Below are 26,580 nucleotides of genomic sequence, written 5' to 3'. Positions count from 1 at the left end.
CTGACTGGCTGATGGCTGCCTGCTGCAGGTGTCTGGATGCCGGCCTTACTCAGAATCCAGATCAAGCAAGAGATCATGAACCAGGAGCTGGCAGTGCCCAGCACACCCAGCAGGACAGCATCAACACTTGGCTCCCCTTCCTGACCTAGCATCATTTCTACAGAAGGCAATCAGGCACAGGGCTGCTGTGACAAACCTAGGATCTTCATGATCCCAGCTGAGACTTTGTAGCCACCATTCCAAGGCAAGAAAGCTTCCAGTCCCCATCCTACTTGTGCTCAGAGGAAGGAGGAGTTTCTGCTGTAGGTCACAGGACGAGGCTGTGGCTGCTTGTGAGAGAAGCCAGTTCCAGGCCTGAGAGACACTCATGTGCTCATAGTTTCTGGAGCAGTGATCCATAACTATCATTGCTCCATAAATGAGAGCAAGTGTCCTTTTTGGCTGTGTTCATGAGTTATTTGATAGCTGTTTGGCTCTGAATAAAACAAACGCTTCCTGAATCTTCCCAAGGGCAGTGCCCTCTTTCGACTACTGGTGGTGGGATGTAGAACCCAGGGTGGATATGAGAACCCACGGAAAGTAGGTTACCTGGGGCAAGCATGTATGGATGTTTTGGCAGATGCTTAATCGACAGTAGGTTTCTTTGGGGGATGAAGAAATGCTTTAGAACTAGGTAGAGCTGGTGATCACATAACTTTATAAATGTTATTGCTACTGAAGTATATGTTTAAATAGTGAAGGCAGTTAATTTTATGTTATTTCACCTGAACAACAAAAAGTGACAGTCATTCATGGGCCTCAGCTATGGACCTAGGGACATATGGGAGACTTGCTGGACTCAGGGACAGAAGCGTGACAGAGAAGTAGCAGCTTGTGGAGAAAGCTGAGGTGGTCAGCATATCTGGATCATGTAGCTTTTGGATAGCCATTAAGCATCAAAAGTCACCTTCCAGGAGTAAGGACCACCTGGGAAGCCCAAGTCTCACTGTCAGAGCTAGGCCCAGGCTCCTTAACTACTGGGGACGCTGGGCCAGGTCCTCTGAGATAAGCCTGAAAGGCCACATTGTGGTGCACCACTGAGGTCCAGCAGGGACCCAGACCCTAGAAGTTCTCCTCTTTCCTGCTGAAACATATCTGCTTCCAGGCCAGAGGGAAGGGCCCAGGGTGAGAGAGACAGGAGTTCACAGCAAGACAGCCAGCTCTTCCTACCCCAAGCTGAGCCAGTGAATATGTTGCTACTGATATATACTCAAAATCCACTAGACTTCCTGACATATTCCCCTGTGAACAAGCAGAGGTACAAACAGTGGTTCATAAGTGAAGAGCTCCTTATAGCTTGGGGGTGGGGTTTTGGAAAATTGGTCACGGTTTGCATGACTGAACACAGCATACTCACATAAGAAATTTGTGTAGCTATTAAAATATTAAGGTATTTTATTGATTGAAATATACACAAAATATTAAATGAAATGAGAAAAGGAAGTTGAAAGCTATTGTTATTTGCCCGTTGTGTGCTAGGCAATGACAGTCCAGTGAAAGTGTAACTTTTGGAGCTTTCAGTGATACCAAAAGCCTGCTGTGGCGTGAGTGCCATAGCTTCATCACCATGCTTTAACCTCTGGGGACCACCAGAGACAGAGTTATGTGTCTTCCCTAGCAGAGATAGTAGACTAAAGAAACTTTAAACCAACAGAAAGCAGAGCAGTGGCAAATGTATGGTGGGCATCTGTCAGAAACCACTTTCCAGAGCTTTAAATCTTAGCAAATGGAAGAAAAATCAGGATTTGAAAGGAGAAAAGTGTCCAACTTAGGCTGAGTGACAGCTGACACTCAGAGTAAAAGACCTTTGGCCAATTTAGAACTTTCCCAAGACGCTGGGGTGACCATGGAGCAGATGTCTGAGTCTCTGGAAGGGTCTGGATGGGGGGCACCAGAGCAGTTTGGGGATGGCTAGAGTTGTTTCCTGGACAGGGTGAGGATCAGGAATGGAGGCCTGGAGACCAATGGCATTATAGAGCCCGTAGCTGAGAAGCTCTGGCATGAGGCTGAGGGCAGTACCTGATACATGGTTCCACTAGCTAATTCTTGATCATAACTGACCTTGAGTTCCCTGAATGCATCAGTGTTCCTGAGCCACTTAGTGTGAAGAGGGAAGTATGGGACATCTAGGGGAGCACAGGTTGGGTGTGAGGAAGGACTGATATCTAGGCAGGACACACTTCCTGAGGAAAAGGGATAGGCCTGAGCTGGAGCTGTGAGCTGGGACATGAAAGCACCGAATGATGACCATCACCAGGGACAGTTGGTGCTTACCCCTGGAACCTGTGATCTTACATTGTCAGGGGAAAGAGAATATGCAGGTGAATTTAAAGATTGAGAATGAAGAGATCACTCTGGATTTTCCAAATAAACCCTAAATGCCATCACAAGGCATTCCCAACTGGTAGATAAAGACATTTGTTATTCTATTTCAAAAAACTTTTTGCACGTTGTTTTATTTATAATGCCAACTCTTAAAAGTTCATTAATATTAACTAGACAATAAACTTGGCAGAAACTTCTGCAAAAAAGAGGGAAAGCTCAAAATATCCTTTCTGCAGAGAACTCACAGCTCAGGTTTATTCAGAGTAAAGCAACTTTGCTCATGCTAGAAGAAATTCAGCCATTTTTTGGAATCTGTACTCTAACCGTGCGTGCAATGGAAACATTGTGCTAATACAGTTAGTTTGTGGCTGCATTTGTCTACAGTTTGTCTAATATTAACAAGTACAAACTGAGCATTCAGGGATAACCTTCATAGTATTACAGTGTCAGGCACAACATTTCACTTCTCTGACCACCACTGGTTCTCTTTGTGGACCTGGGTTTCTTGCTCTTAGGTACAATCATTTTTTTTATGCTGAACATCTTGCAAATCTCTTTAAGAGTGGTCCCTGGATCATATTGGCAACAGTCTTACATGGAAAAACAAGCAAATATTTGAGGTCTAAGTGGTTGTTCTAAGGGTGTTCCTTGGTCAACGTTCAAGAATTGTTGTTTGCACAAAAAGATATTATCTGTTTGCTTTCTTTTGTTCTTACCAACCTCAGGAGGTTCATTCCTATAGGGTGTGCACCACTGAATGACCTTTTTACATATTATTGTGTTTAACACTTGGTAGAGGAACTGGACCATCCTCTCCTCCATCACTTTTTTATTAGTATATATTTATAGTACACAGTGATTGCACTCATCCTGGGTAATTGGTATATGCACATAATTCATCTAAATCTTTTTACTACCCTCCTTGCTCCCCTTCTTCCTTCTTTTCTCCATCTCTGTAACCCATTTGCTGAATACTAGGCCACTGCTTCTTACTATCCATCTCTTATCTTTCTCTTCATTCATACTTTGGGTTTCCCATTTAAGAGAAACTATCCAATATTTAAGCTTTTGTGGTTGATTTATGTCACTTGACAAGATGGCCTAAGGTGCATCTATTTTCCTACAAGTGATCAAGATTTCTCCTCCTTTATGCAGAAGTAGTATTCCACTGTGTATCTATACTACATTTCCTTTTTCCATTCATATGTTAATGGACATATAGGCCAATTCCAAGATCTAGCTATTATGAATTGTGCTGCTATAAACATGGATACACACGTACCACTGTAATATGATATTTTTATCTCAGGAAGATACCTAGAAGGGGAATTCTGGGGTGAATGGAATTTCTATTTTTAACTTTTAAGGGGATTCTTCACACTGATTTTCATAGTGGTTACACTAACTTATATTCCTACCAACAATGTGGGGGAGTTTCTTTTCCCCAAAAGCCTTGACAATCTTTTGTTATTTTATTTCTTGGTGATAGTCATTCTTTTTGGAGTGAAATGGAAGTTCAGTGTAGTTTGAATTGCATTTCTGTAATGGCCAGTGATGTCGAGCATTGTTTCTTGTATTTGTTGACTGTTGGTACTTCTTCTGAGAAGTATCTTTTCAACTCAGCGGTCCAGTTTTTGATAGGATCTTTTATTTAGGGGAGTCTAATTTTTTTAATTCTTTCCTCTATTTTAGACGTTATTCCTATATCCAAGGAATAGCTGATGAAAGATTTCCCCCATTTTTTAGGTTGTCTCTTTACTCTGTTAGTTATTCCCTTTGCTGTGCAGAAGTTTTGTAATTTGATATGACCTCATTTTAAAATTATTTTATTTTATTAGTACATGTTTGCAATTCAAGAAGTTTACAGCCATTTTGGGGAGTGGTTACACGTACATATTACAGCTTGGTTTTTTAAAATCCTCTTCTCTTTCCTCCCCCCTCCCCATTCTCCTTGGGTACCCCATACTCTTTTGTGTACTTGTTGATATTGTTTCTTAGCTCACGTCAGGCATATAATGGGTTATTAGGTTGCAATACACGGCACATCTTTATTCTTCTCATTTTCCTTTCCCTCCTCCTCACCCTTCACCCTTATTCTCTTGGATCACTGGCCTATTGCAAGAGATCCATCTCCTTGTCCCTTTCTACCCATCCTTTACCATTTTTATTTCATATTTTGCCTCACCCAAATGAGCGATACCATGTGGTATTTAAGCTTGTGTGTCTGGTTTATTTCACTCAATATTATATTTTCCAGATGCATCTGCTTTCCTACAGATGCATCAAATTTGTCGTTCTTTATAGCTGAGTAGTATTCCATTATACATAAATATCATATTTTCTTTATCCAGTCGTCTGTAGATGGGTATACAGATTGCTTCTAGGATTTAGCTATTATGAATTGTGCTGCTATAAATATTGGTATGTACCTATCACTGTAGTATAATGAATTAAGCTCTTTGGGGAAGATGCCTATCAGTGGAATAGCTGGGTGGTATGGGATTTCTAACTTCAGTTCTTTGAGAAATCTCTATGCTGGTTTCCCTAGTGGTTGTACTAATTTGCATTCCCATGAACAATGCAAGAAGGGTTCCTTTTTCACCACAGCCATGCCAGCATTTGTTCTATTGATTTCCTAAAGTTTGCCATTCTTCCCAGAGTGAGATGAAATCTTAGCATTGTTTTAATTTGCATTTCTCTAGTGGCTAAAGATACGGAACATTTTTTCATATGTTCATTGTCATTTGTATTTTCCTCTGTGAAGTACCTGTTCATTTCTCTAGCCCACTTTTTCACTGGGTCTTTAATTTTAGGTGATTTAGTTTTTCTTGAGTTCTCTGTATGTCTGAGGATGCTAGTCTGCTGTCTGAGGAGTAGCTGGCACAACTTTTTTTCCCATTCTGTAGGATGTCTCTTCATTCTACTAACTCATTCTTTTGCTGTATATAATCTTTTTAGTATAATATAATTCTGTTTGTTGAGTCTTGATGCTATTTCTTGCATGATTTAGAAAATTCTTTCCTATACCTATGTCTTCAAGTGTTTTACCTATTTTATCTTCCAGAAAGTTTAATGTTTTTGTTTTAATGTTTATTTCTTTGATTAATTTTTATTTTAATTTAGTATATGGTGAGAAATAAAGTTTAGTTTAATTCTTCTACAAACAGATAACCAGTTTTTCCAACACCACTGGGCATAGAAATACCTAACTTCAAGCTATTCTACGAAGCAACAGTAATAAAATAGGGCATGGTTCTGGGACAAAAACAGATGTGTGGATCAATGGAATATAGCTGAGTATACAGAAACCTCCCAGATATGTTCTAATATTTTATCTTTGACAAAGGTCTAAAAGCATATGTTGGAGAAAGGATAGCCTATTCAAAAAAAGTTATTTCTTATACAATTGGAATTCTGTTCAGAAAGTCTTTGCTTGTACTTATATCTTCTTTTTTTTTTTTTTTTTTTTTTTTTTTTTGTCTTGTTCATTTTAATCGGTACCGGGGATCGAACTCGACCGCCTGCTTGCAAGGCAGGTGCTTATGCCGCTGACCTAAATCCCCAGCCCCAATGTGTTTTTATCTTCCAGCAGATTGTTTCTGTTTTAATGTCTAGGTTTTTCATCTATTTTTTTATTTCAGTACGTGGTGAGGGATAGAGATCTAGGTTGCACCTTCTTCATATGTATACCCCATTTTCTCAGCACCATTTATTAAAGAGGCTGCCTTTCCTCTAGTGTATGTTTTGGGGTCTATATGTCAAATATTAGATTGCTGAATATGTCTGACACTGTTTCTGCATCCTCTGTTCTGTCCTACAGAATACCTGTCTTTCTTTTTTTAGTAAGTACCATGCTGTTTTTTTCACTACAGCTTCATAATATAACTTGAAATCTGGGACTGTGCTGCCTCCTGCTTTACTCTTGTTGCTCAGGATTGCTTTAACTATTTTGGGTCTCTTCTGCTTCAGTATACATTTTAGGACTTTTTTTAGTTCTGTAAAGAATGCTGTTGGTATTTTGACTGAAATTTCATTAAATCTATATATTGGTTTTGGCATTTGGTATCATCTACTCCCACATCTTCCAAAATGGCCTTGATTTTCACCGATGTTTGCAATTTCAACATCAACTTCAATTGCTTTATGTGGGTGGGGGGAGTGTTACTGGGGATTGAACTATGTCCCACGTCCTTTAATTTTATTTTTTCTTTAGACACACAGTCTCACAAAGTCACTTAGTTGTCCCAGACCAGGATCAAACCTTATGGTCCTCTGCCTCATTCTCCCAAAGTGCTGGGATTGTAGGTGTGCACCACCACACCATGTTAGAACTCTGCAACCTAACCAAAGGCATGGGGCTAGTCTCAAGAAGACTTATGAGACATTGTCTGCACAAGAAGAAAAAAGGTAAACACAAGACTACTTGGCACTTCATTTTTATTCCCCAAAGAATGCTTCTTTGTCTCATGGAATTAGTTTCCAAGTATTTGCAGATTTTTGTTACTAAATATGAGTTTAATTCTATTGTGATCAGAAGACACATTTTATATGATTTTAATTCTTTTAACTTTGTGGAGGTTTGTTTTATGGCTTAGATCATTTGGTCTAATTCATGTGTTTCCGCAGATATTTGAGAAGCATATGTATAATGCTATTGTTAATTGGAATGTTCTATCATATCAGTTAGGTCCTCACTGCAGTAAATTATTGGTTCAAATTTGGTTCTATATTTTTCTGTAATTCTCATATTGTTTATTATAAGCAGATACTACTTAGAATTAAAAAAAATTTAAAGTTTCCATTTAAAAAATCAGCTACTCTGAACCATGGCCATGAGATTCCTTAGGGAGACTTTCCCTTAAAAGCCCAGGCCAGGGGAGATGTGCACCACTTTCACACTCCATGGGGAGATTGTCCACACCAGGATGCACAGGGATCTGTCCCACAAATACAGACCAGAGGACCCCCTGCAACAGCTTTGGAACAAAACGAAATCAAGAATTATAGTGTTGAAAAAAGACTGAAACCCACCTTTAGCTGGGCCCTGCCATCTTACAGATAAGAAAATAAGCTCCTAGAAGGAGAATTGTGAGCTGCTATAGTGGATATGTCTGGTCATCTACATTCTTTCCTTTGGGGGACCATTCTCACTGGATCAGTTCAAGATGGATGATGGCCTATCCTAGTGCCCAATTGTAGGGGTCTCCACACCTAGCTCCTGGCTGGTCTTGTGATCAAAACAGACCAATCTGAGCTCTCCTTTGTATTTTTATGGAAGATAAACATTGCTAACTTGGAACTGAGAATGTCAGGTGCTAGGATGGAGGCAGAATACCCACAACCTTGTATGACTCTCCAGACAGCCAAAGAGATAGAAGAAGAGTGAGCTGCCATGAGAACTGCCCTTTGTCAGCTATTCCTCACCCACAGAGACCTCATGGGGCTGATGTGTGTCTCTTTCACTGTAAGGCCTAGAAGCCAACGTACCTTCTTTCTGGGTATTAATGATACCAACCTGGCCTCCACTACCCCAGAGGACAATTTAGCCTGTACCCAGAACTGCCAGAACAATCCATGGCTCCTGCCTAGATTCTGTCAGGAGAGGAGCCCCAATAACTAGAATCACTCTTCATTTCATGTAACTTTCCAAGTGTGGCAGCCAGCAGTCAATCCTGCACATAAGGACACTGCACAGTTGCTGGTTCTTTTATTAGTGTGCCTGATTTTCCTTGGTGAAGTGATTCTCAGTGTGTTCATTCCTGTGGTTTGGGTAGCTAGTGACTTCCCCAGAGCTAGGTTGTTTCCCTGCGGGTCATAGCTTAAATCTCATTCATGGACTCAGAGCATACCCCAAGCTCCCCAAGGGATCATGCTGAAGCCAACTGCATTAGCTGTTTGAGCTATTTTAAGCTAAAAACTTACCCCACACAACAGTGGATGGGTAACTTTTGTGTTTTGCACTGGGCTCACTCACACAGTCAGTGGGCTGGAAGATTCTGCTGGCCTTGGCAGGGTCTTTCATATATTGTGAGTCAGCTGGCTGCAGGTGGTCCAGGATGGTCTTGATATGGATCCCAGAACACTCTGCTCTGTGGTCTCTATGTTCACTTTCTCACCCAAGGATGTTATTGTAGAAAGGACAGTGTCACAAAAGCTAAAGGGGCAATACTCAGTAGCTCCGGGAAGTCTCTACATTCCATCCACATGAGAGCTAATATCTAGTGGTCAAAGCAAGTCACACAGTCCAAGTCAAAATCAAAGCTGAGGTGCTGGCTCCTGGAGGGAGAACCAGATGCCAGCCCTTTCCTATGAGTCAGCACCATTCACAGACTGTGGGGGAGGAGAACAAGAAGCCAGCAAGTACCAAGTCCTCCGTGTGAGTTGGTGCCATGCACAGGCAGCTAAGGGGAGACCCAAATGCAGATACCAGCCCCTTCTGGCACATGGGCTGTGAAACAAGAAGAGCCAAAGTCATTCCCTACTCCCATATTAGTGACTGGCTGATCAGGAGAAACACAGGCTGCAATGATAGCTATTGAGGTAAAATGTAATGCTTGTAGTGTTTAGTGTTTCACTGACTTTGCAGGCCTAAAGCTGGTAGTCTGATTATCTATTCAGGGGATGACAACACAGAATGTAGCATCTAAGAGGAATCTCTTTCTGAAGGTGGTAGTCATTGTTAACTGTCTATTATCTTGTTTCGAAGCCCTGTGTCAGCTTCATTGTTATTTTGGTTGGGTTTTATTCTGTTTTGTCTTGTTTGATTTTATTATATCCAATGGCATGGGCAGCTATTTCAAAGATAGCAAGATATATTATGGTAGCCATTTTGGATTTACTGTTAACTTGTTTTGAAGTCCTTTATTGCATTCATTATTTTGTTTTTATTGGTTCTATTCTGTTCTGTTTTGTTTGATTTTTACTATGTCTGAAGGTATGGGCAGCTATTTTGAAAAGAACAAGAGGCCTTATGGTAACCATTGTTGATTTCCTATTGCTTTGAAGTCCTGTGTCACTTACACTGTTTTGTTTTGATTGGCTTTATTCTGTGTCATTTTGGTTGATTTTATTCTCTTTAAAATAAAAAATAAGAAAGATACAAATATATTAAAAATGAATCTCAGTAATCCTTAGCTATTTCCTCACTCACCACAGGCATGCTCATCTTTTTTAAAGTTTATGTTTCATGGGCTGAGGGCACAGCTAGGAGTTTCTGATGTGACTTACTGGAAAACAGAATTGACTAATGTATTTCTTTAAGCCCAACCAGTGGAGGTCAAGGTTATCTTAGAAGGAGGTGATGTTTATGATCATCCCCTTCCTTCTTGGAAAGCTGTCTTCACAATCCACTGAAGCTAGTGTCTGGAAGTCATCCTGGAATTCATCCTCCAAGTCAGAGGAGTAGGCCTCATCCAGAAAACACTAGGCTAGGAACAACATTGATAATCAGGTTCTTCCATCAAGGCCATCCCATCTCTGGCCTTGATGTCAAATATGCGCTGCTGCTTACCACTGCCAGTTTGGAATCCCATGCTTTTTTTTTTTTTTTTTTTTTTTTTTTTTGGTACCAGGGATCAAACTCACTACCTTATGCTTGCAAAGCAGGTGCTTATGCTGCTGAGCTAAATCCCTGGCCCTTGGAATCCCCTGCCTTTTACTTCCTCCTCCAGGTTCTCCTAGAGTGGCTATGCCTCTTAGCTGCAGGCTATCTTTGTGAACAAGGGATCCTTTTTGGTGTATGTGTGACTGGTCTAGGTGGCATCCTTTGAGAGCCAGCAGTAATGAAATACAAAGCACAAGGTGAATTTTACCCAATTAACTGCCATTTTAATGAAAGTGACTCATTTTCTTGCAAGAAAGGAAATGTGGAAAGACAACAAAAGGTTCTAGCAGAAGAGCAATTTCCTCTGTCCGATTTGAGGGATACCACCCTTTCCACTGAGCCTCCTCCACAGTCTCCAGCTATAGAGGAGCAGGTTCTTCCAGAAAGGTAACACTCTAGTCCAAACCCTCTGCCCAGACCTCTTCAGCACCCCCCCCCCCAATTTAACCCCCTGAACCTGCGAGCTTGAACCTGTATCAGGCTTCCCTGTTCATCCTGGTATGGCAAAGGGAGTCTTCCCTGTGACCCTTTGCTGGGTCACAAAGCGAGAAGGAACACTAGTCCCAGAATAGCAGCCCTCTTCTCTCATGTTGTCTCTGATCCTAGGCAGCTTCTCTTCCTCCCGATACCCAGTTCACAGAAAATGCCTGGAACAAGTGCAGAAGAGAAGGTCCAAAATTAGTCATTATAAACCTCTTGGTCAGGTTCAACGAGGCCCCAGACACATACTGAGGAACTCTGCAGCTCCACCAGGGGGCCTGCCTTATTCTGTCCTAGGACATTTTCCCGCAATAGGCAGGGTAGCCATAGACCATCAAGAGAGGCAAAGGGTCATTGGGTAGGGAGAGACTGAGTCACATGGATTCATAAATATAGAACAGTAAGCGAGGTGCTCCTGAGAGTTGCTTGAAAGGCTATTTCCCCTTATCCACCCCCCCCTATCTGCTGTCTCTCTTCCCCCTTTTTTATTTTTAAATTTTAAAAAAATCGTTTTCTTTTTCGTTGATTGCAAAGGAAATTCAATGCTTACTATATAAATTCAAATAATGCCTCAAGAAAAGAAAAAAAGTGGTAACTGCCTTTACATCCTCCAAGCAGAGTCCAAAAACTATAGTGTTTTTCCTTCACTGACATTCATGGCCATTCTTTTTCTACAAAAGTATGTTTATAAACTTCTGTCCACTCAGAGCACATGGACCTTGCATGGGACACAACATCACCACATGAAGTGAAACTGGGCCGAGAAGGGCTGTGTTCTGGTGTCCTTTAAACTCCCTGCCTGCTTCAGATTTCTCACCATGGGCAAGTCCATCAATAGTAAAGTCAATTCTATTACCTCCCGGAAAACTATGGCCTTGGTTAGTAGCGCTTGGAAAGCTTGTTTGATTTGGGGAAGTGTGACCCAATGCTTCCTGTTCTCTATGGAGATCTTATCCATGAAATACATCTCTGATTCTGGTAGAAAATCTTAGAAGGAAGATGCTGTCCTATATGCAGAGTGGGTCTGAAATGTTTGTGGACAGATTGCTACCCAGGGAGAAGTGGTGCAGGTGACAAGTTACACAGGTTTCAGGAAAGAGGAATTGCTTTTAACCTCAAGGTACATAGGGTGTAGCAGTGGACCTTCACGGGCTGGAAGCTCAGTAAGGTTAGGCTGGGCAGGGACTTCCCTGGACCAAGGACCCAGGTAAGATTCTTCAGAAGCCAAATAAAGCCACTCTCTACCTGGCATTCTTCTTGGCTGATATGGAATGTGCCTAAGAAGGTCGAAAAGTGAGTTTGAGGATGACTCTTGGATTCAAGAAATGTGCATTTTATCCATAGCATTGTACAGTGCAAAATATAAAAATACAACTTTCTAAATATACAAATGGTGTGGGAGCAAAATGGTAAAATGTTGAGAATTACTGAGGGTGGCGACTGCTACCAACAAGGAGTGTTAAACCATTCTTTCAACTTTTATGTGTTTAAAGTTTTCTATAAAACAGTACATTTGAAAAACTGAATTACATATTTATTAACTCAATGAATATTTGTTTAGCCCCACATCATGCCTGACTGTGCTGAAACTTCAAGAAGCCAGATAAGGGAACAGTGGGCACTGGCCGCCCAAAAGGAACATCCATAGCCAGTCGCTAACACCATAGTGAGAGGCACCCAGCAGCCTGTGTAGCACAATTGATATCAGAAAGTCTTTGTCCCCTGAAAGAACCCATGATGATGTGCCAGCTTCTGGAGTAAGTGGCAATGGTTTACCTCTACATCTCTATGGTAGGCCCTCTGTGACCCTGGCCTAGTGTGTGCACTAAGTTGTCACCTGGTCTCCTACTTCACATCTTTGCTGGTTGGTCGTGGCAATGAAGCAGGCTACTTCTCATAGATAAAGAGGTAAAAGTAAATATTGGAACAGGTTTGAATATTGATGTTTGAGAGTGTACATTCCTAGGTACAGTGGCCAGTTGCAAAGCACACATGAGGACAACGGTAGATGAAAGGGATATTGATTTTTGTACGCCTGAGAGAACTGGGTTTAACCTGCCAGATCCCTCTAAACCTTCCCAATGTAAACGTCACTAAAGCCGTTTCCATTTATTCTGGAGTGTCTCGCAGTGAGGACTCCTTATATTAAGTGGCAAGATTCATGAGGGCAGTGCCTTGCTTGCTCGGGACTCAGGGCCTAACAGCCTGAATGAACATTCATGGGAGAAACAATCACTCTATCCATTTTACTGAGGAAGTGAGGCACAGAGTGATTTTTTTTTCTAATTAAATTAGCTCTGTACTGTTACTTGTAAATAAATGTGTGTTGATTGTCTCCTGTCACTAGGTTAGGGTTCTGCCTCATTCACCTATATGACTAAGGCCATTCTCCAGGAGATGGAGATCACTATCTTCATGGTCAATTTCTCCATCCATCCTCCTTCCTGCATAAAGGATTCCTTGAGGCCTCACTATACTCTTTATTTTTTCTAGGAGTGGCTCACGAAGAGAGATAGAGGGCAAAGCAGGGGGCTGGGACAAGTTCGGAGGAAAAAAACTAAATGACTGGAGCCTTGGAGGGAAGTAACAGGAAAGACTTAGCAAAGGAGGGATTTGGGGACATGTTGGGTGAAATAGAAAGGAGATGGGCTGGAGAATGAAGTTGTACCCAATTTAGAAGAGGAACTGACCTCATCCATGCCATTTTACAGCTGGTCAAATGTACAGATCAAAGGCTATTTAAATATGCAAAGTGGTTTCAAGACCCTGAAATTGTTCACCTGCCCTTCCTTTGACTTCTAAAGCCATATTCTATGGGATCAAATGATCATCAAAGTCTACCACTGAACTAGAGTCCTAGCTCCTTACAAGTGTGGCCAGATCATGTTTTCTAAGTTTTCTGACCTTGTATCTGTCTCAAGTGCTTGGCACAAAACATTTAATACATGTTAGCTGCTATTAAAAACATGGGTAATTTTATGTCTTAAAATATGGTATATTGCCTAACTGGTTTCATGCTGGCTCACATTAAAAATGATTCCCAAGTGAAGATGACAGAAGGGAAATATTCGTTATTTAGTTCTCTTCTTACATTAAGCTATCATAATAAAGTACATTTCTGGGTTGTATTCTCTAGAGTGCTTTTTACTAAATAAATGGCCAAAAATATCTTTCCCCTTCCAGTAAGATTTCATGATTCAGCACATGCAACTTTCACTATAAAAGGTTGAAATAAAGAGTACAAAACAAATCTAGGAGCAAGAAGCAGGCAAGGAAAAGCAATGGATGGACGAGTTTGAGCTCCCATTGCAACACACAAGTGGGTTCTGTTTTCAGAAACAAACTTTTGTGGCAGGCAAGTTTTATTTATTTAGGTATTTATATTGCACGAATGTTTGGAAAGAACAGATGGATAAGAATTAGTAAGACAAGGTCCCAGATTCTCTGCAAAAGAATATATTAAAGAGAAAAACGGCAGTGTTTACTGGCCAGGACCATGAAACAGGTTTCTCAGCTGTCAGCTCCTTCCAATCCCGAGAGAACCTTCCCTACTGCGCCCACCCCCCTTTCTTGCCTACAGCAGCAGCTCAGATGTTTAAGGGACAGGAGCCACCTCTGTCCTTTGCTAGGTGGCACCAAAGGCCAGGAGTGGAAGGGTCAAGGTTGCCTCGCCTCCAGAGGGCAACTGAAGCACACAGCTGAGTCAGCCGAAACAGCCGAGTTGTCTGAGCAGGCCAGGCATTTTTCTTTCTTAACTGCTTTATTGTCTTGTCTCTTTTGTGGGCGACTTCTTCCCTCTCCTCAATACATTCTAACCGCTACAGGGCCCATCAGAATGCTTTTAATTAAGAAGTCCTATCCAGGAAATAGTCCGATCACCCACAATACCTAAAAGAAGGGACCTTGAGGCATCTCTTGCTCCAGGGAGTGCGCGGGTCTAACACCGACGGTTTCGCGGTGCCAGGGTTCTGTGATTTCTTTCCAGTCACTGTGGGCAGTGGTGTCCACAGCCACAGTGCCTGCCCCAGCCCCGACGTGCCCTAAGAGTCACCAACACCCGCGAACCTCCGTGGAAGTATCTGGGACCAGGCCCTTGCAAAGGGGTCTCCCTTGGGAGGAGTCCCCGATGCTGGGACCGAGGAGGCTCAGTAAAGCCTGCTGGGTGCAGCTCCGACCCCGGGGCACTGCGGCGGGGAGGGAGCTACCGCCCGGCACCCTCTCGAGAGAGGCTTGACTCCTGCTTGCCGCGCTGCCGCCGCCGCTGCTGCCGCCGGTGGTAGAAAGCAGCGCGGCGCGTGCGCACTGGCGCGCTCACGGCCGGGCCCGTGGGCTCTCCAGGGAGGGCGGGAGGTGGGAACGTGGGAAGGCACCCGGCCGCACACCCTCTCGGCCGGCCGCCCGCGCTCAGACACCTCACGCCCCGGGCGCCCCGTGATGCCCGTCGGGTGAACAGCACAGGTAAGCCCATGAGGCTGCTCGCGATCCCGTCGGGGGCTCCGCGCCCCACTCTGCAGCCCTTCGGTGACCGCGGCGCCCGCAAAGTTGAACTTCGCGCGTCGTCGGCCAGCGCTAAGCAAAGGGCCCGGCTGCCAGGCGAGTCAGAGCCGGAGCGCGCTTTTCTTCCCTGCAGGACTGCGGCGGGGCGCCGGGGGAGGAGGCGCCCGGGCGCTGGGGGCGCACTCCGGGTCTAACCTTGCAGCGAACTTTTCCCTCAGCGGGCAGTGCTGTGGAGACCGAGGAGCACGGCCCCGGCTGTCTGTCGGGCCCGGGTGGCCTCTGCCGGTGGCCTTCCTGGCGGGACTGAGTGGAGGCGAAGCAGTATCCGCGTCGCGGGGAGGCGCATTCAGGCGCAGGCGGAGATGTAGAGTTCCGGGGATTTAGCTGAAGGACCTGGCATTTCGATCCCTGCCCTCCCTCCAGTACAAAAGTAAGACCCTTGGAGGGAGGGAAGAAGAGGTCGAAGCGCCGAGGTGTCTGGACGAAAACGCAGGAAGCAATTAAAACTCCTACTTTCGGATTAACAACCAAAAATTGATCGATGTGTCAGGAATACCATTGATTTATGAAAGGTGCTTATTTCTCTGGTATGGAGAATTTTATGTTCTCCAGGTGAAACCGAGTTCACCCAGCTCCACCGCAGATTGATGTTTTAATAAAAATAAATAAAGGGGGAAAGCTCTCCTAGTCTTTGGGGACATCAAGTCTCAAATCGCAGAGTTAGACTAACAAATCAAATTGCATTATCTTTACATTTCGTGTCTTAATTTTACGCCTAAAAATTGCAGACGATAGAGCTTTCATTGGCAAAGTTTTAATACAGTGCCTAAAAGTTCGCCTAACTAGTAATCAATGTTTCATAAGCAAAAAAGACACTGGCGCGTCGGGTAATTGTGATAAGTGGCGGGCCTCGAGGTGCGGGCGCGGGCGCGGGCGCGGGCGCGGCGGCGGGAGGCGGGAGGCGGGAGGCGGGAGGCGGCGCGGACTCTCGAGCCGCGCTGCGCCCGTAGATGGCGCCCTGGCCCCACGCTAGGCGCTGGAGCCGCGGTTCCGCCGGGCGGCGCGCGGGCGGGGCGGCGCACTGGGCGCGGGACACTGGGCGCGGACTCCACACTTGCGGTACATTCTGACTTCGGTAGTGCAGCAAAGCAGAAAAAAATTACGCTTGTCATTTTTAGTTGAAAGGTCTGGGCAGTCGTTAGGGTTGGTGTGGTCCGTGAGTCCGGGACTCAGGAAGGATTCCCCCGGGAGAACTCCCCGGGACGGCGGCAAAGGCTGGGGGCTGTGGTGTAGCACCATTTTGCGCTTTCCTGGCGCTCGGACGGATCAGGGCACTGGTGTGCAGATACGCGTAGGTGTGGGTGAGGGTCGGCGGATTGGCGACGAGAACACCAAGTTAAAAGCTGCCAGGAGATCGCCCCCGAGGATGTACCGGACTGCCGCAGGCCGCCCCCGCCCCCGCGCTGGGTGCACAGCTCTGGCCAGCGCAGGCCCTGCCGCCGCCGCCTAGGCAGCCAGAGCGCTTTGCTTTGCAATGTAAATTTCAGCGGGACAAATTGCTTATTAATAGTCTAGAAGAGAAGCCGGTTTCTTTCTTTCTTCTTTTCTTTATCTGTTTTTATTTCTGCATGGCCCCTAGCTATGCCCTGGGCAGCCTCACCGCCCAGCAGTTTTCTCTTCATTTCAATATCCTAAAGAAAATGCAAATTTCCACAGTGTGGCCTTTTTAAAAAGTTAAATTAGCAACAGCTTTAAGTGACTCCATTAGTATGGAAAACATACACACGTTTAATATGGGAATAGCTTCCTTTTAACAGGACTCATTCTGTAAATTTAGTAGACCCTCCGACTTGGTACAGAATCAAGTCGCAATTGAACGTGTCGCCAAAGGCATACCCTCTGCGCGCCAGTCCTACCGCTGTGCGCTGCTCCACCGGTCCTTGGGCTCGAATCCTAGAGAAACCCTGCGACCGTGGGAGAAAGGGTTTGTGCAGGCAGGAGGGGAGGAGGACGTGACATATTTCCGTCCAGGGGCGATGGGCCGTCCCTTCGCTCCCGGCCTCGTCATCGCAATCCTGGCGACTGATCTGGTTACCTGGTGGACAGATTCGGCCCGGCCAAGGGCACCAAATGCTCCACTTCTGCGCAGCGGGTGGACTGTATGCATGGTCTTAAACTGCGGCAGAGGAGCCGGAGAAAGTAGCGGAGGACATCAGCGTTTTGGTGGCCTGGCTACCCTTCCTTGTCTGTCGACACCCTGAGGCTGTCTAGTACCCCAACTTCTTGACCCATGTTGCCAAACTGGTGTTTCAGGCTAAAATTTTATTGGCAAACTTTTTGCGCGTCTTTGGCTTCTAGACGAGCATGTATCCTGGAATCTGCTTGCTCCCCACCTTTTCCTCCTCGCCAGGGGGATGGCACTCCAGTTCCGTCCAGGAAAGAGTTAAGATTTATGGTGTGCTGGAGAGGTCTTGTTAGGATGTAATCTGCATTTTTAAACTACTGCGTAATAAAAAGTGAGAAGTTTTGAGACACCTTTCTTGATTATACCTTTGGCGATACTTTAGGTTTTACATTTAATTTGCATTTTGTTCTTAGTGAATATTGAAGTCTTGAGTGGAGGATTGAATTTTATTAGGACATCTGGACTGACAATATCAAATCAGACACCAATGTCCCAAAGCATGCTAAAATTTCAGAGTTAATTAGAACGCAGTGTGTTTAATTAAAGCCAATTATAATATTTGAAATTATCTGATCGATCCGTGTTTGTACAGTTTGGGTCTGTTTAAGTGTTGATTGGCGCACTTTGCGCGCCATTCGATCTAGAAACTTCTCTGGGGAAAGTTTGCTTTGCAAACTGGTGGGGGCAGGCGGTGCAGAATCCCAAGCGCAGTTCTGGCTTATCCTAACCGATCGCCTTCGGGGCACCGCTGAACGTGGTTTGTGAAATCCCATCTTGTTGCTAAACCGCAGTGCTTTTTCAGGTCCGAGGGACCCCACCAAACACCAGCTGTCTTTTCCCAGCTTGGTTGCTCCTCCTGAACATTTTTGTGGAGAAGCAACCTTGTAGGTTGCAAGGTGCATTGAGAAGAGCCCAAGCTTGTCAGTGTTCGATTTGGGACCCTTGCTATGGCTAAAGAGCCCCCCCAATGCTGACTCAGAACAGTGGAGTCAGCCAAAGTGACCATAGGAACCACTGAAAAGGAAGGACAAGGAGACAGTTAACTGTTTCCCTTGTAATACCTTACTCTGCTGTAGCAGAGGCGCGCCTGGCATTTTCACCCTTACTTGAAGAGACCTGAGTTTTCCAGGGAAGCAGTCAAGCAAGTTCACTGTCCTGGCTGCTTTCTCCCCTGCGGGGCCACTCTTTGAAACACACATTTCATTCTTGCAAAGCTAGCTTTCACCGCCCTGGCCTGGTGCAGAGTGCCCTGCTCTAACTCTTGGAAACACGCACGTGGGTGGCAATTAGGACTAGGCTGTGTGTGGCAGTTTCTACTTGCCCCTGGGGTTGTTATGGGTTCTCAAGGCCTAAGAGCTCTGTACGCGCAGGAGCCAGGACCAAGGTCCTGGGGTCCAGCAAAAGAAGGAGCGGCCACCTGCCCGGGAAAGGTGGGAGTCTGGGGATGGCTCATGGCTGCGCAGTGGCACTCCACTCTCCCCACCCCAGGAGGCGCTGTTTGTCAAACTTGGCTGCCTTGGCCGGAGGCATCTGCAAGTTCTCCTTTGGAGAACTGAGCTTTCTTTGGTAGTCGGGGGCTTGGGCTTCAAGAACCTTAGCTATATTGAATAAATATTGGAGGGGGCAGAAAACAGGAGTCTGTGACCCTTTGGATTTCACTTTATTACCAATGAACTCACATTTGGCTTCTGGCCTTTTAGCACAGGGGAGAGGCGGTTGAGGTACACTGTATGTCAGGAGTCAGGTGCCCAGTTATTTGCCTTCAGGAGCAGGCAAGGTGTATGGCCTGGTTTGGGGTCTGTCTGTCACCGGATGCCTCTTGAGAGCCCAGCGGCCTCCCGTTTCCTCTCGGAAAGAGCAAAGGCTTGTTCTTGGAGCTCGGAAAACTCACCGGAACCTGGGCCATCTCCCCTTTAGGCTCATTTCAAGTCTGGGGTGGCTGTGCATGGAGCCCTTGAGTCTCCCTCCTCTCTGGCCTACAGGCTACTGTGACCTCACTGCACAAAACAGCCACTGGGGCTCATTCCGGGCCACTTTTTCTACTAGTGGATACAGAGCTTACCAGTGTGTGGCGGTTCCTCCCTATTCCACAGCTCCTGGCATTTTTCTAGGCGCTTGTCCCCCAACTCCTCCGACCTCCCCGGGACTTAGAGTCAGTCCGACTTTATCTTTTCTGCATCTTTTCCCAACCCCTGCTTGTGCTCTGCGCCTGAACAAGGTTGAAGGCTTGGCGGCCAATCCGTCTGAGCATGACCCTGGGGCAAGGAGGACATGGGGGTGGGCCGTGCCTGTAACAGCGCTGGCGGCCCTAACACAAACCTCAGGGCTTTGGTGTACTAACCCACCTTTTCCTGAAGGCTCCTGTGACATGGGCAGGCAGCCTGGGCCTGTGGCCATGGCCCTCCGAGGATGCCATGCCTGGCCAGAATTGCGCATTCTCTGATACTCCGGTGGGGGGGGGCACCACTTCCAGGAAACTTCCGGCTGGGGCTTCTCCACGTTAGAAATGAAGTTTATTACTTTTTGGGAGAATGGAAAGGAGGTTAGCCTGCGCACTAGCTTCTGCCGCAAGAAAGGGGCTTGCTCTGTGTGTCCTGGACACGGGCGGCTCTGCGGCAGGCCTTGCGTCTTGGGACCCCAACTTGGCCCAAGTTTCTGGTAGGGGACTCAGAGGCCGACATCAGCCCAGGTCCTTGTGTCTGGGCTTAGTACCACACAGGACTGGAGGGCCTAGAGCTGAAGAGGGCTATGTGTGTGTGGGTGTGTACACGCGCGAGCTGGAGGTGGGGGTAGATGCACTCCTGGCAAGCACTGAACAGCCCTCCTTCGGCGAGTGGGCAGGGCAGAAAGCCCAGGTGCTTGCGACCACCGGGGCACAGGATCTTGGGTGACTGGGCAGGGAGGTCGGATGGGCCTCCTTGCGGTCCTTGGAAGGTTGGACCGCTTTATGGGGCTTTGGGTGGTGCCGCGCGGCAGTAACTCAAACATTGCCTCAGCAATGTGCCCTGAGCTTCGCACGCTACTCCCGCAGCCGGGCGCCAGGGGCGACGGGCACTGTCTCTTTAAGGTCACTGCATGCTCCGGCACGACGTGGGGAGGACAGCTGGGCACTGGCCATCTGACTGACTCCGGCTTGACATCTGGGAGCCCACTGGTGTGTGGCACGCGAAGCGCTTGATGCCGCTATTTAAATGCAAATGTGAGGGGGCTCATTGAAGCCTCTCCCCGTAAATCCGCACAAAAGGAATACTTCCCACCCTCCTAGGAGGCGGCGGCGGCGGCAGTGCGAGGGCCACCCGTGCAAATCGCGTTGGGCGCGGGGCCCGAAGCGGTCGCCGTCGCCGTCGTGGCCCGCAGGGTCTCCAACAAAGGTCAGGCTCCACCCGGCCCGGCCCGTGGACACCCGTCTGGCCCCTGGGAGCGCTCAGGGTGCCCAGGTTAGTTTGCCGGCTGCGGCCGGCCTGAACAACTTCCAGAGTACCAGCCAATTCCCCTCTCTGCTCCCCGCTCCAGGGTTTCTGGCTCCCAACGTTCCCCAGAAAGGGGGAGAGCCGGGGGCGCGGCTACTCTGACAGTTGGCAGTCTCGGGGACCTGCTCCCAGCATCTTTAAGGGCACTAAGGATTTGACCGGCAGACCCCTCCCCCAATTCCGGTTTGGGTACACTCTACCTAGCTCCCTATCAAGTAGAAAATCTGGGAGTGGTATGGGGGCTGGGGGCTGCCTTCTAGGCCCCTCTGCAGCAGGCCAGTCCGCAGACTCAGCCTGGCCGAAGAGTCCTTGTGCCCACAGATCGGAGGCAGCAGTGGAGTGACAAAAAAGATAAAGTTGGTGAATGATAAAGACCGTATTTTCCACGCTTTGGGTGCGGGACCAGATGATCTAGAAAATGAGCTGAAATGGATTCAGCCTCCGAGCCTGTTGTGAGAGCAGCTGATTCCCCCATTTCGGGCCAGATGGCTGCTGAACACAGATTTGCATTCATTTTCGCTTAATATCGTCCAAAATAGTGGGGCAGCTGCATTTGTTGTCAAAAAGGTTTAAAACCCCCTTTCTTTCTGGGGCAGGATCGCTACCTTATGTGATGGGCTTATAGAACTTTTTTTCCCCCTCTTTAGTCAACAGTATCAGATTTAGAAGGATTTGTTTTTAAACCTTCTAATTTGGTAATCAGATTTAAATCGCTCTGGCGCGTGTAATCTGAATTAAAGATACTGTAAATGATTTTAAGCATGATACTTTCCTTAGCCCGAGGAAGGGGCATCTCCAACCCAGACTGGACATTTTAGGAAGTGTGCTACAAAAGAGGCTTTGTTTCCTATTTCCAATTTCATCTTTCCCTAAAAGGCACTTTGCATATTCTGACAATAACACTCGTGGGCCGCTGGCCCTGTGTGAGCCCTGAAGCTTCTAAACATGCAGAGACAAAGCATTTCTCAATCGCACCTTCCACTGATGGCCAACTTTATTCTGTGTTGTTTCTCCACAGAGAAAGTGTTCCCTGCTCAACACGGGAATGGTGTGAGTGGAAAGCCTGGGCTTATTAGGAATACAGAAATTTTCTTTTAATTTATCATGAATAGTTTCCATACACTTTGATTTAAGGTTATTAACATTCTATAGACAGTGGCATCTTTAATATGTGGCGATCGCTTCTAAAGACTAATCTCATTACCCTCAAATAGTCATAAAATATGATTTTATTATACTTACGTATTTAATTAGACGGCCAGCCCCGTAATGGATTTTGAGATGGGACTGGCGCAACAGCTTTGATAATTCACTTATCTTTGGCAATAGTCATTAACCCCCAACACCAGCAAAATAGATTGCTTTCTAGCACATCTTTTCTCTCACCCCTTCCAAGAGGCATGTGGGGGTCCCCAGATAATGTAAATCGGACTTCGATTTTCCCGATTAATTAAAATATTAACGTACACATGCTGCCAATTCACAAAAAAGGGGAGTGCTTCCCCAGGCCCAGCGGGAAAAGGCTGCTCTGCGACACTTGTGCCCTAAAACCTTTTAAAATTTTTTGTTTTATTTTTTTAAATCAGAAGGACCTGGTTTCTCTCGGCAGGAAAGTGCCTGGGTCAGCTAGCTCCTGGTCGTCCCTTGGGTCTCTGCTTCGCATCGCACAGACATCTTTTGGGCTGGCTGCGCGCCTGGGTGCCTGAGTCCCAGCCGCAGGAACTGGGCCGCGGGGCCAACGCGTTGCCGGAACCCGGCTACCCCACCGATTCCTCAAAACCAGGTCGAGAAGCCTCGCGTCGCGAGCTCTCTCGGGACCACGCGACTCCGAGGGCAGGGCACCCGCGCCTGCGGCGTCCGCTCAGCTTTTAAACCGGTTGGCGCCAGGGAGGTCTGGCTACCTCGCAGGTCTCATAGCCGGACACTACCTCTGGGTCGCCGGGGTGGCCAAACGCTCTTCCCGTCGGCCCAGAGGCCTGAGCCGCCTTTGTGACTCGCCGCGCCAAAGGAGAACCCGGAGACCGGAGACTCCGCGGCCACCGGGCGAGAGGCAGCATCTGGCAGAACCTGCCTCCGACGTGGATCCCCGGCCCAGCCCTCGGCGGCCTCCGCCAGGGTAGGAAGCTTGGAGAGCCCGGCAGGGCTCAGATTGGGGCAGACTAGCTCCACAGCAGCCTTAGGTCTGCTTAGAAATCAGGCTGACCCGCGCAGCTCGCGTTGGCAGGGGAGCCCCAGACACCTACCCACTCCTCCCAGTTCGTCGTCTGCCCCACCCGAGTAGTCCCCTTCAGCGCTAGACCAGATACTTTCCAGTTTTCCCTCTGGGACACCCCAGGGTGAGTTGCAGCCCTTTGCATTTATTCCACGCATTTGGGCTACTCAGGGGCGCCTCGCGCGCGCGCACCCCCGTCTGAGCCCAGTGTTTTTTGACTGTGTGGCAGGTTTTACGGGGATGTGTTAGGGGCCAAACTGCAATTGTGTACAGGCTACGTTTGATTCTTCTCAAGATTTATTTGGGCGAGTAGTAACTTCCTTGGCTGAGGCTGGGCTTGAGGAGCCGCGGCGCGTGGCCGGGAGAGGCGGAGGCAGCGGCGGCGCTCGGCGGTGGCGGGGCTCGCAGGGCTCGCGGGGCTCGGGCCGGCTCGCGGCGCCGTCAGGCAGTCAGTCGGCGAGCGCGGCAGCGGCGAGGGGCGCGGCGAGGGGCGGCCGCTCCCATATATGGCGCAGGCGCCGCCCCCCGACGTCACCCTCTGACAGCGCCGCTCCCGGGGGCTTCGAGTTTTGGCTCCCGGGAAAGGGTCCATTCCTCGGGGAGAGAGGGCTGAGTTTTGTGCGCCTCCGTCCGCTGCGCGCGCCGCTCCAGGCCCCGCCGCGCCCCGCCTGCGCCCGGGACTGCGCCGAGGCACTCACTGCCCCGTTTATTTGTCTTTGGAGCAGGCGGGCCGCGCCAGAAGCGGGCGATCCCGCAGTGTCCTGCAGCCGCGGACGCCGCCTGGCTAGGATGACACCACGTTGAGCGCGCCTGCAAACAACAACAACAACAACGCCGCCGCGGCTACCGGTCCTGCTCCGCCGAAGCGCCGCGCCGCCGCAGCCGGTGTCGCCATCTCCGCGCCCCCGGCTGCCCGGAGCGCCCGGCCGCTGGTGTATGTCGCGCCTGCCCGGGACGGGCTGAAGCCGGCGGCGGGCCGGACCGCAGGCTCCGAGCAGGGCGAGGAAGCGCTTTCGGCCGGGAGCTGCGGCCGCCGCCAGCAGTTTTCATGTTTGGGATTCAGGAGAATATTCCGCGCGGGGGGACGACCATGAAGGAGGAGCCGCTGGGCAGCGGCATGAACCCGGTGCGCTCCTGGATGCACACGGCGGGTGTGGTGGACGCCAACACGGCAGCCCAGAGGTACGTACCGGCCGCCCCCGCGCGCCCCGGCCCCGACCCGGCCCGGCCCCCGCGGCCAGCCGGCGCCACGCTCCTCACCGGGCCGCTGTCTCTTTCCTCCCGCAGTGGCGTGGGGCTGGCGCGGGCACACTTCGAGAAGCAGCCACCTTCCAACCTCCGGAAATCCAATTTCTTCCACTTCGTGCTGGCGCTCTACGACAGGCAGGGGCAGCCGGTGGAGATTGAAAGGACCGCTTTTGTGGACTTTGTGGAGAAAGAGAAAGTAAGTGCACACCTAATCACACCCTCCCTCTCTCTAGAAATGGGAGGCAGGCTGTCCCCGCGCGCGGGGCTTGGAGTGCCCCCTCGGCGGCGGGACCGCTCTGCCAGGCGACCCCGCCGCCGCTGACACGTGCGGTCACCCGGGCCCCGCCGAGGGCCGGGCAACTTCTCTGCGCCCGCGGATTCACTCGGGGCGAGGAGAACGCTAGGCTTCCAGCAGGAAAGTGACATCACTGCACTGCTCCGACCAAGGAATCCTGCCCGCCGTGTGTGAGGCCGAGGGGCCTCGGTCGTGGAGGGGGACCGAGTGCGGTGGCCACGCCTGACACCACTACTCTAAATGCAATTATTTATCGTTGCTTTCAGGAGCCAAACAACGAGAAAACCAACAACGGCATCCATTATAAGCTCCAGCTACTGTACAGTAACGGTGAGTACCCACCGCCTGCTTCCTGCCCTCTCCACCCCTGCGCTCTGGCGCTCCCTTTCAGCGAGGGCTACAGAACGTAAAGATTTTGAGATTAAAATGACATGGATGTAAACACGAAATCTTCTCATGGCATAGAAGGAAAACAAAACATAAACGATCGATAAGTCGATGGCACTTCACATGATTAACCGGTGGGGCTTGAAGTAGAAAGTAAAAAGGGGATCGATATAGACTCCAACACAACATCACTTTTAAGTGACTTTTTTCAATTTTGCAAATTAATGTTAATTATTGGGTTGGGAGTAGCTCCACAAACTGAACGTAACTTACTTTCTGCACACGGTTTTTAAAAACATCCTGGAGACATACTAGAAAGAGTTCAAACTCTCACTCAGTTTCCATTTTTTCCCCTAAAAAGAAATGACTACCTGGGCCCACCAGCCCTGCAGGAAGGCCTGCTCTCAGACAGGCAAATTTCTTGCAACTTCCAATGTCAATTAGAGTCCTAAACCTCTTAAGAAAAAAAAAGGGGAGAAATGCATCTTCAAATGCAAACTCTAAGAGGCCTAAGGCTCTTAAGAAAAATAAATAAAGTGAGAAATGATTGGGGTTCTCCTTCTTCCTCTTGAAAGGGTAGCCTAAGTTTGCTGTATCACAGAGACAGCAGTTCTGAAGCCCATTTCCTTTGGCCTCTGTGTCCTTGCCTAGTTGCAGCGCTAAAATCCTGTTGAGAATTTGTCTCTTTTTTGCAGGAGTCAGAACAGAGCAGGATCTGTATGTTCGCCTCATAGATTCAATGACCAAACAGGTGAGAAAGTTTATGCCTCTCCGCGCATTTTTTTTGCTGTTGCGCTGGGGTCTTTCTTGGGTTGGGAGAGAGGAGACTGACAAATGGATCTTGTGTATTTGTTTTTCATTTAGCTTCCTTGACATGCTAATGAGAATTTCATATTTATTGGAATAAATGAAGCGATTGGTAAAATAGTTTGTTGTCATTAGAACAGTACATATATTCTTTATTAAACGACTTGTGATTGGAATCAAATTCTGTCTTAATTAATTATGGTAATTAATATTTGACAGAAAATTTTCAAGGTCCCTCCTTGTTTATTTTTAAATGTTTCTCTTTCTGCTTGGAATCATTTCATTGATTTTTTTTCTTCTAACAAAAGGCAACTAACTCCTTTCCAAAGCCCATTGAGTTCAGCTTGATTAGTTCATTTTTTTCTTCTTTCCAGTGTGATGGTCTAGTAACAGGAGACGTTTATTTAGATTTAAAAGTTAAATGTGTTAAGGTGAAAAGTCACCTTGTTCTCCTCTAGCCCATCTTCACCTCTCAGCCCCCCATCTCCATAATTCAAACTCTGAGCTCCAGGGGTCACTCAAGCCGTCCACTGCTCTGCTCCCTCTCCCACCCTCTGTCATTCCTTGTAAATAACATAATTATAAGCAGTTCCTTATTAAATTATTTAACCTGTCTTGGTCAACTTTTCCGACGATAACTATTGGCTATCAGTAATGTGATTAAGTGTAAGAAAAGCGCTCCGTTGCTTTTTGACATTGTGCAGTGTCTGGCTGCTGGTTTTGTACTGGATGGTGTGTTGTTTTTGTTCTTAAAGGCATTTTTTCCATTTTCTTAGAATGTTGGGGGACATGTGCAATTTGTAAATTAAATTCACTTGGCACAGATTGATTTTGAATATACTTGTAAACTGAACATCATGCTTACAAATGGAAGTAGCTGCTTCATTTTTGATGCTAACTTTAAGAATTGTGAGCCAAGTAAAAAAGAGCCTTTTGATGCTTCCTGGAGCCCAGTATATATGCTTCCTACTCTCTCAATGCAATTAGTTTGTGCCTTTCATTTCCCTTGAAAAAAGTGTGTTCTTACCTAGG

At 47.5% G+C, this 26,580-nt stretch overlaps 1 protein-coding gene across 14 annotated transcripts in view; it reads left to right on the top strand.

The window, feature by feature from the left end:
• The first annotated feature begins 14,806 nt into the window (after window positions 1–14,806).
• Window positions 14,807–26,580, top strand: part of Ebf3 (EBF transcription factor 3) — a 129,094-nt gene continuing 117,320 nt past the window's right edge. For 5 of the 14 annotated variants that reach the window (XM_063244944.1, XM_023561491.2, XM_063244946.1 and 2 more), the window contains exons 1-4: window positions 23,349–23,993; window positions 24,099–24,255; window positions 24,621–24,684; window positions 25,437–25,492. In XM_063244944.1, coding sequence (XP_063101014.1) covers window positions 23,860–23,993; window positions 24,099–24,255; window positions 24,621–24,684; window positions 25,437–25,492 — 411 coding nt within the window. In that variant the 5' untranslated portion in view covers window positions 23,349–23,859. Of the gene's footprint in view, window positions 14,906–23,346; window positions 23,994–24,098; window positions 24,256–24,620; window positions 24,685–25,436; window positions 25,493–26,580 lie in introns of those variants that run through there. The other 9 variants (XM_063244940.1, XM_063244941.1, XM_063244938.1 and 6 more) reach the window with 4 other exon arrangements.

The sequence above is a fragment of the Cavia porcellus genome, unplaced genomic scaffold, assembly GCF_034190915.1.
Source record: "Cavia porcellus strain 051 isolate PalLab524CR breed Dunkin Hartley unplaced genomic scaffold, mCavPor4.1 scaffold_2, whole genome shotgun sequence".
Taxonomy (NCBI): Eukaryota; Metazoa; Chordata; class Mammalia; order Rodentia; family Caviidae; genus Cavia; species Cavia porcellus.
The sequence above is the reverse complement of the archived record's forward strand: the minus strand, read 5'-3'. Positions and strand labels throughout refer to the sequence as shown.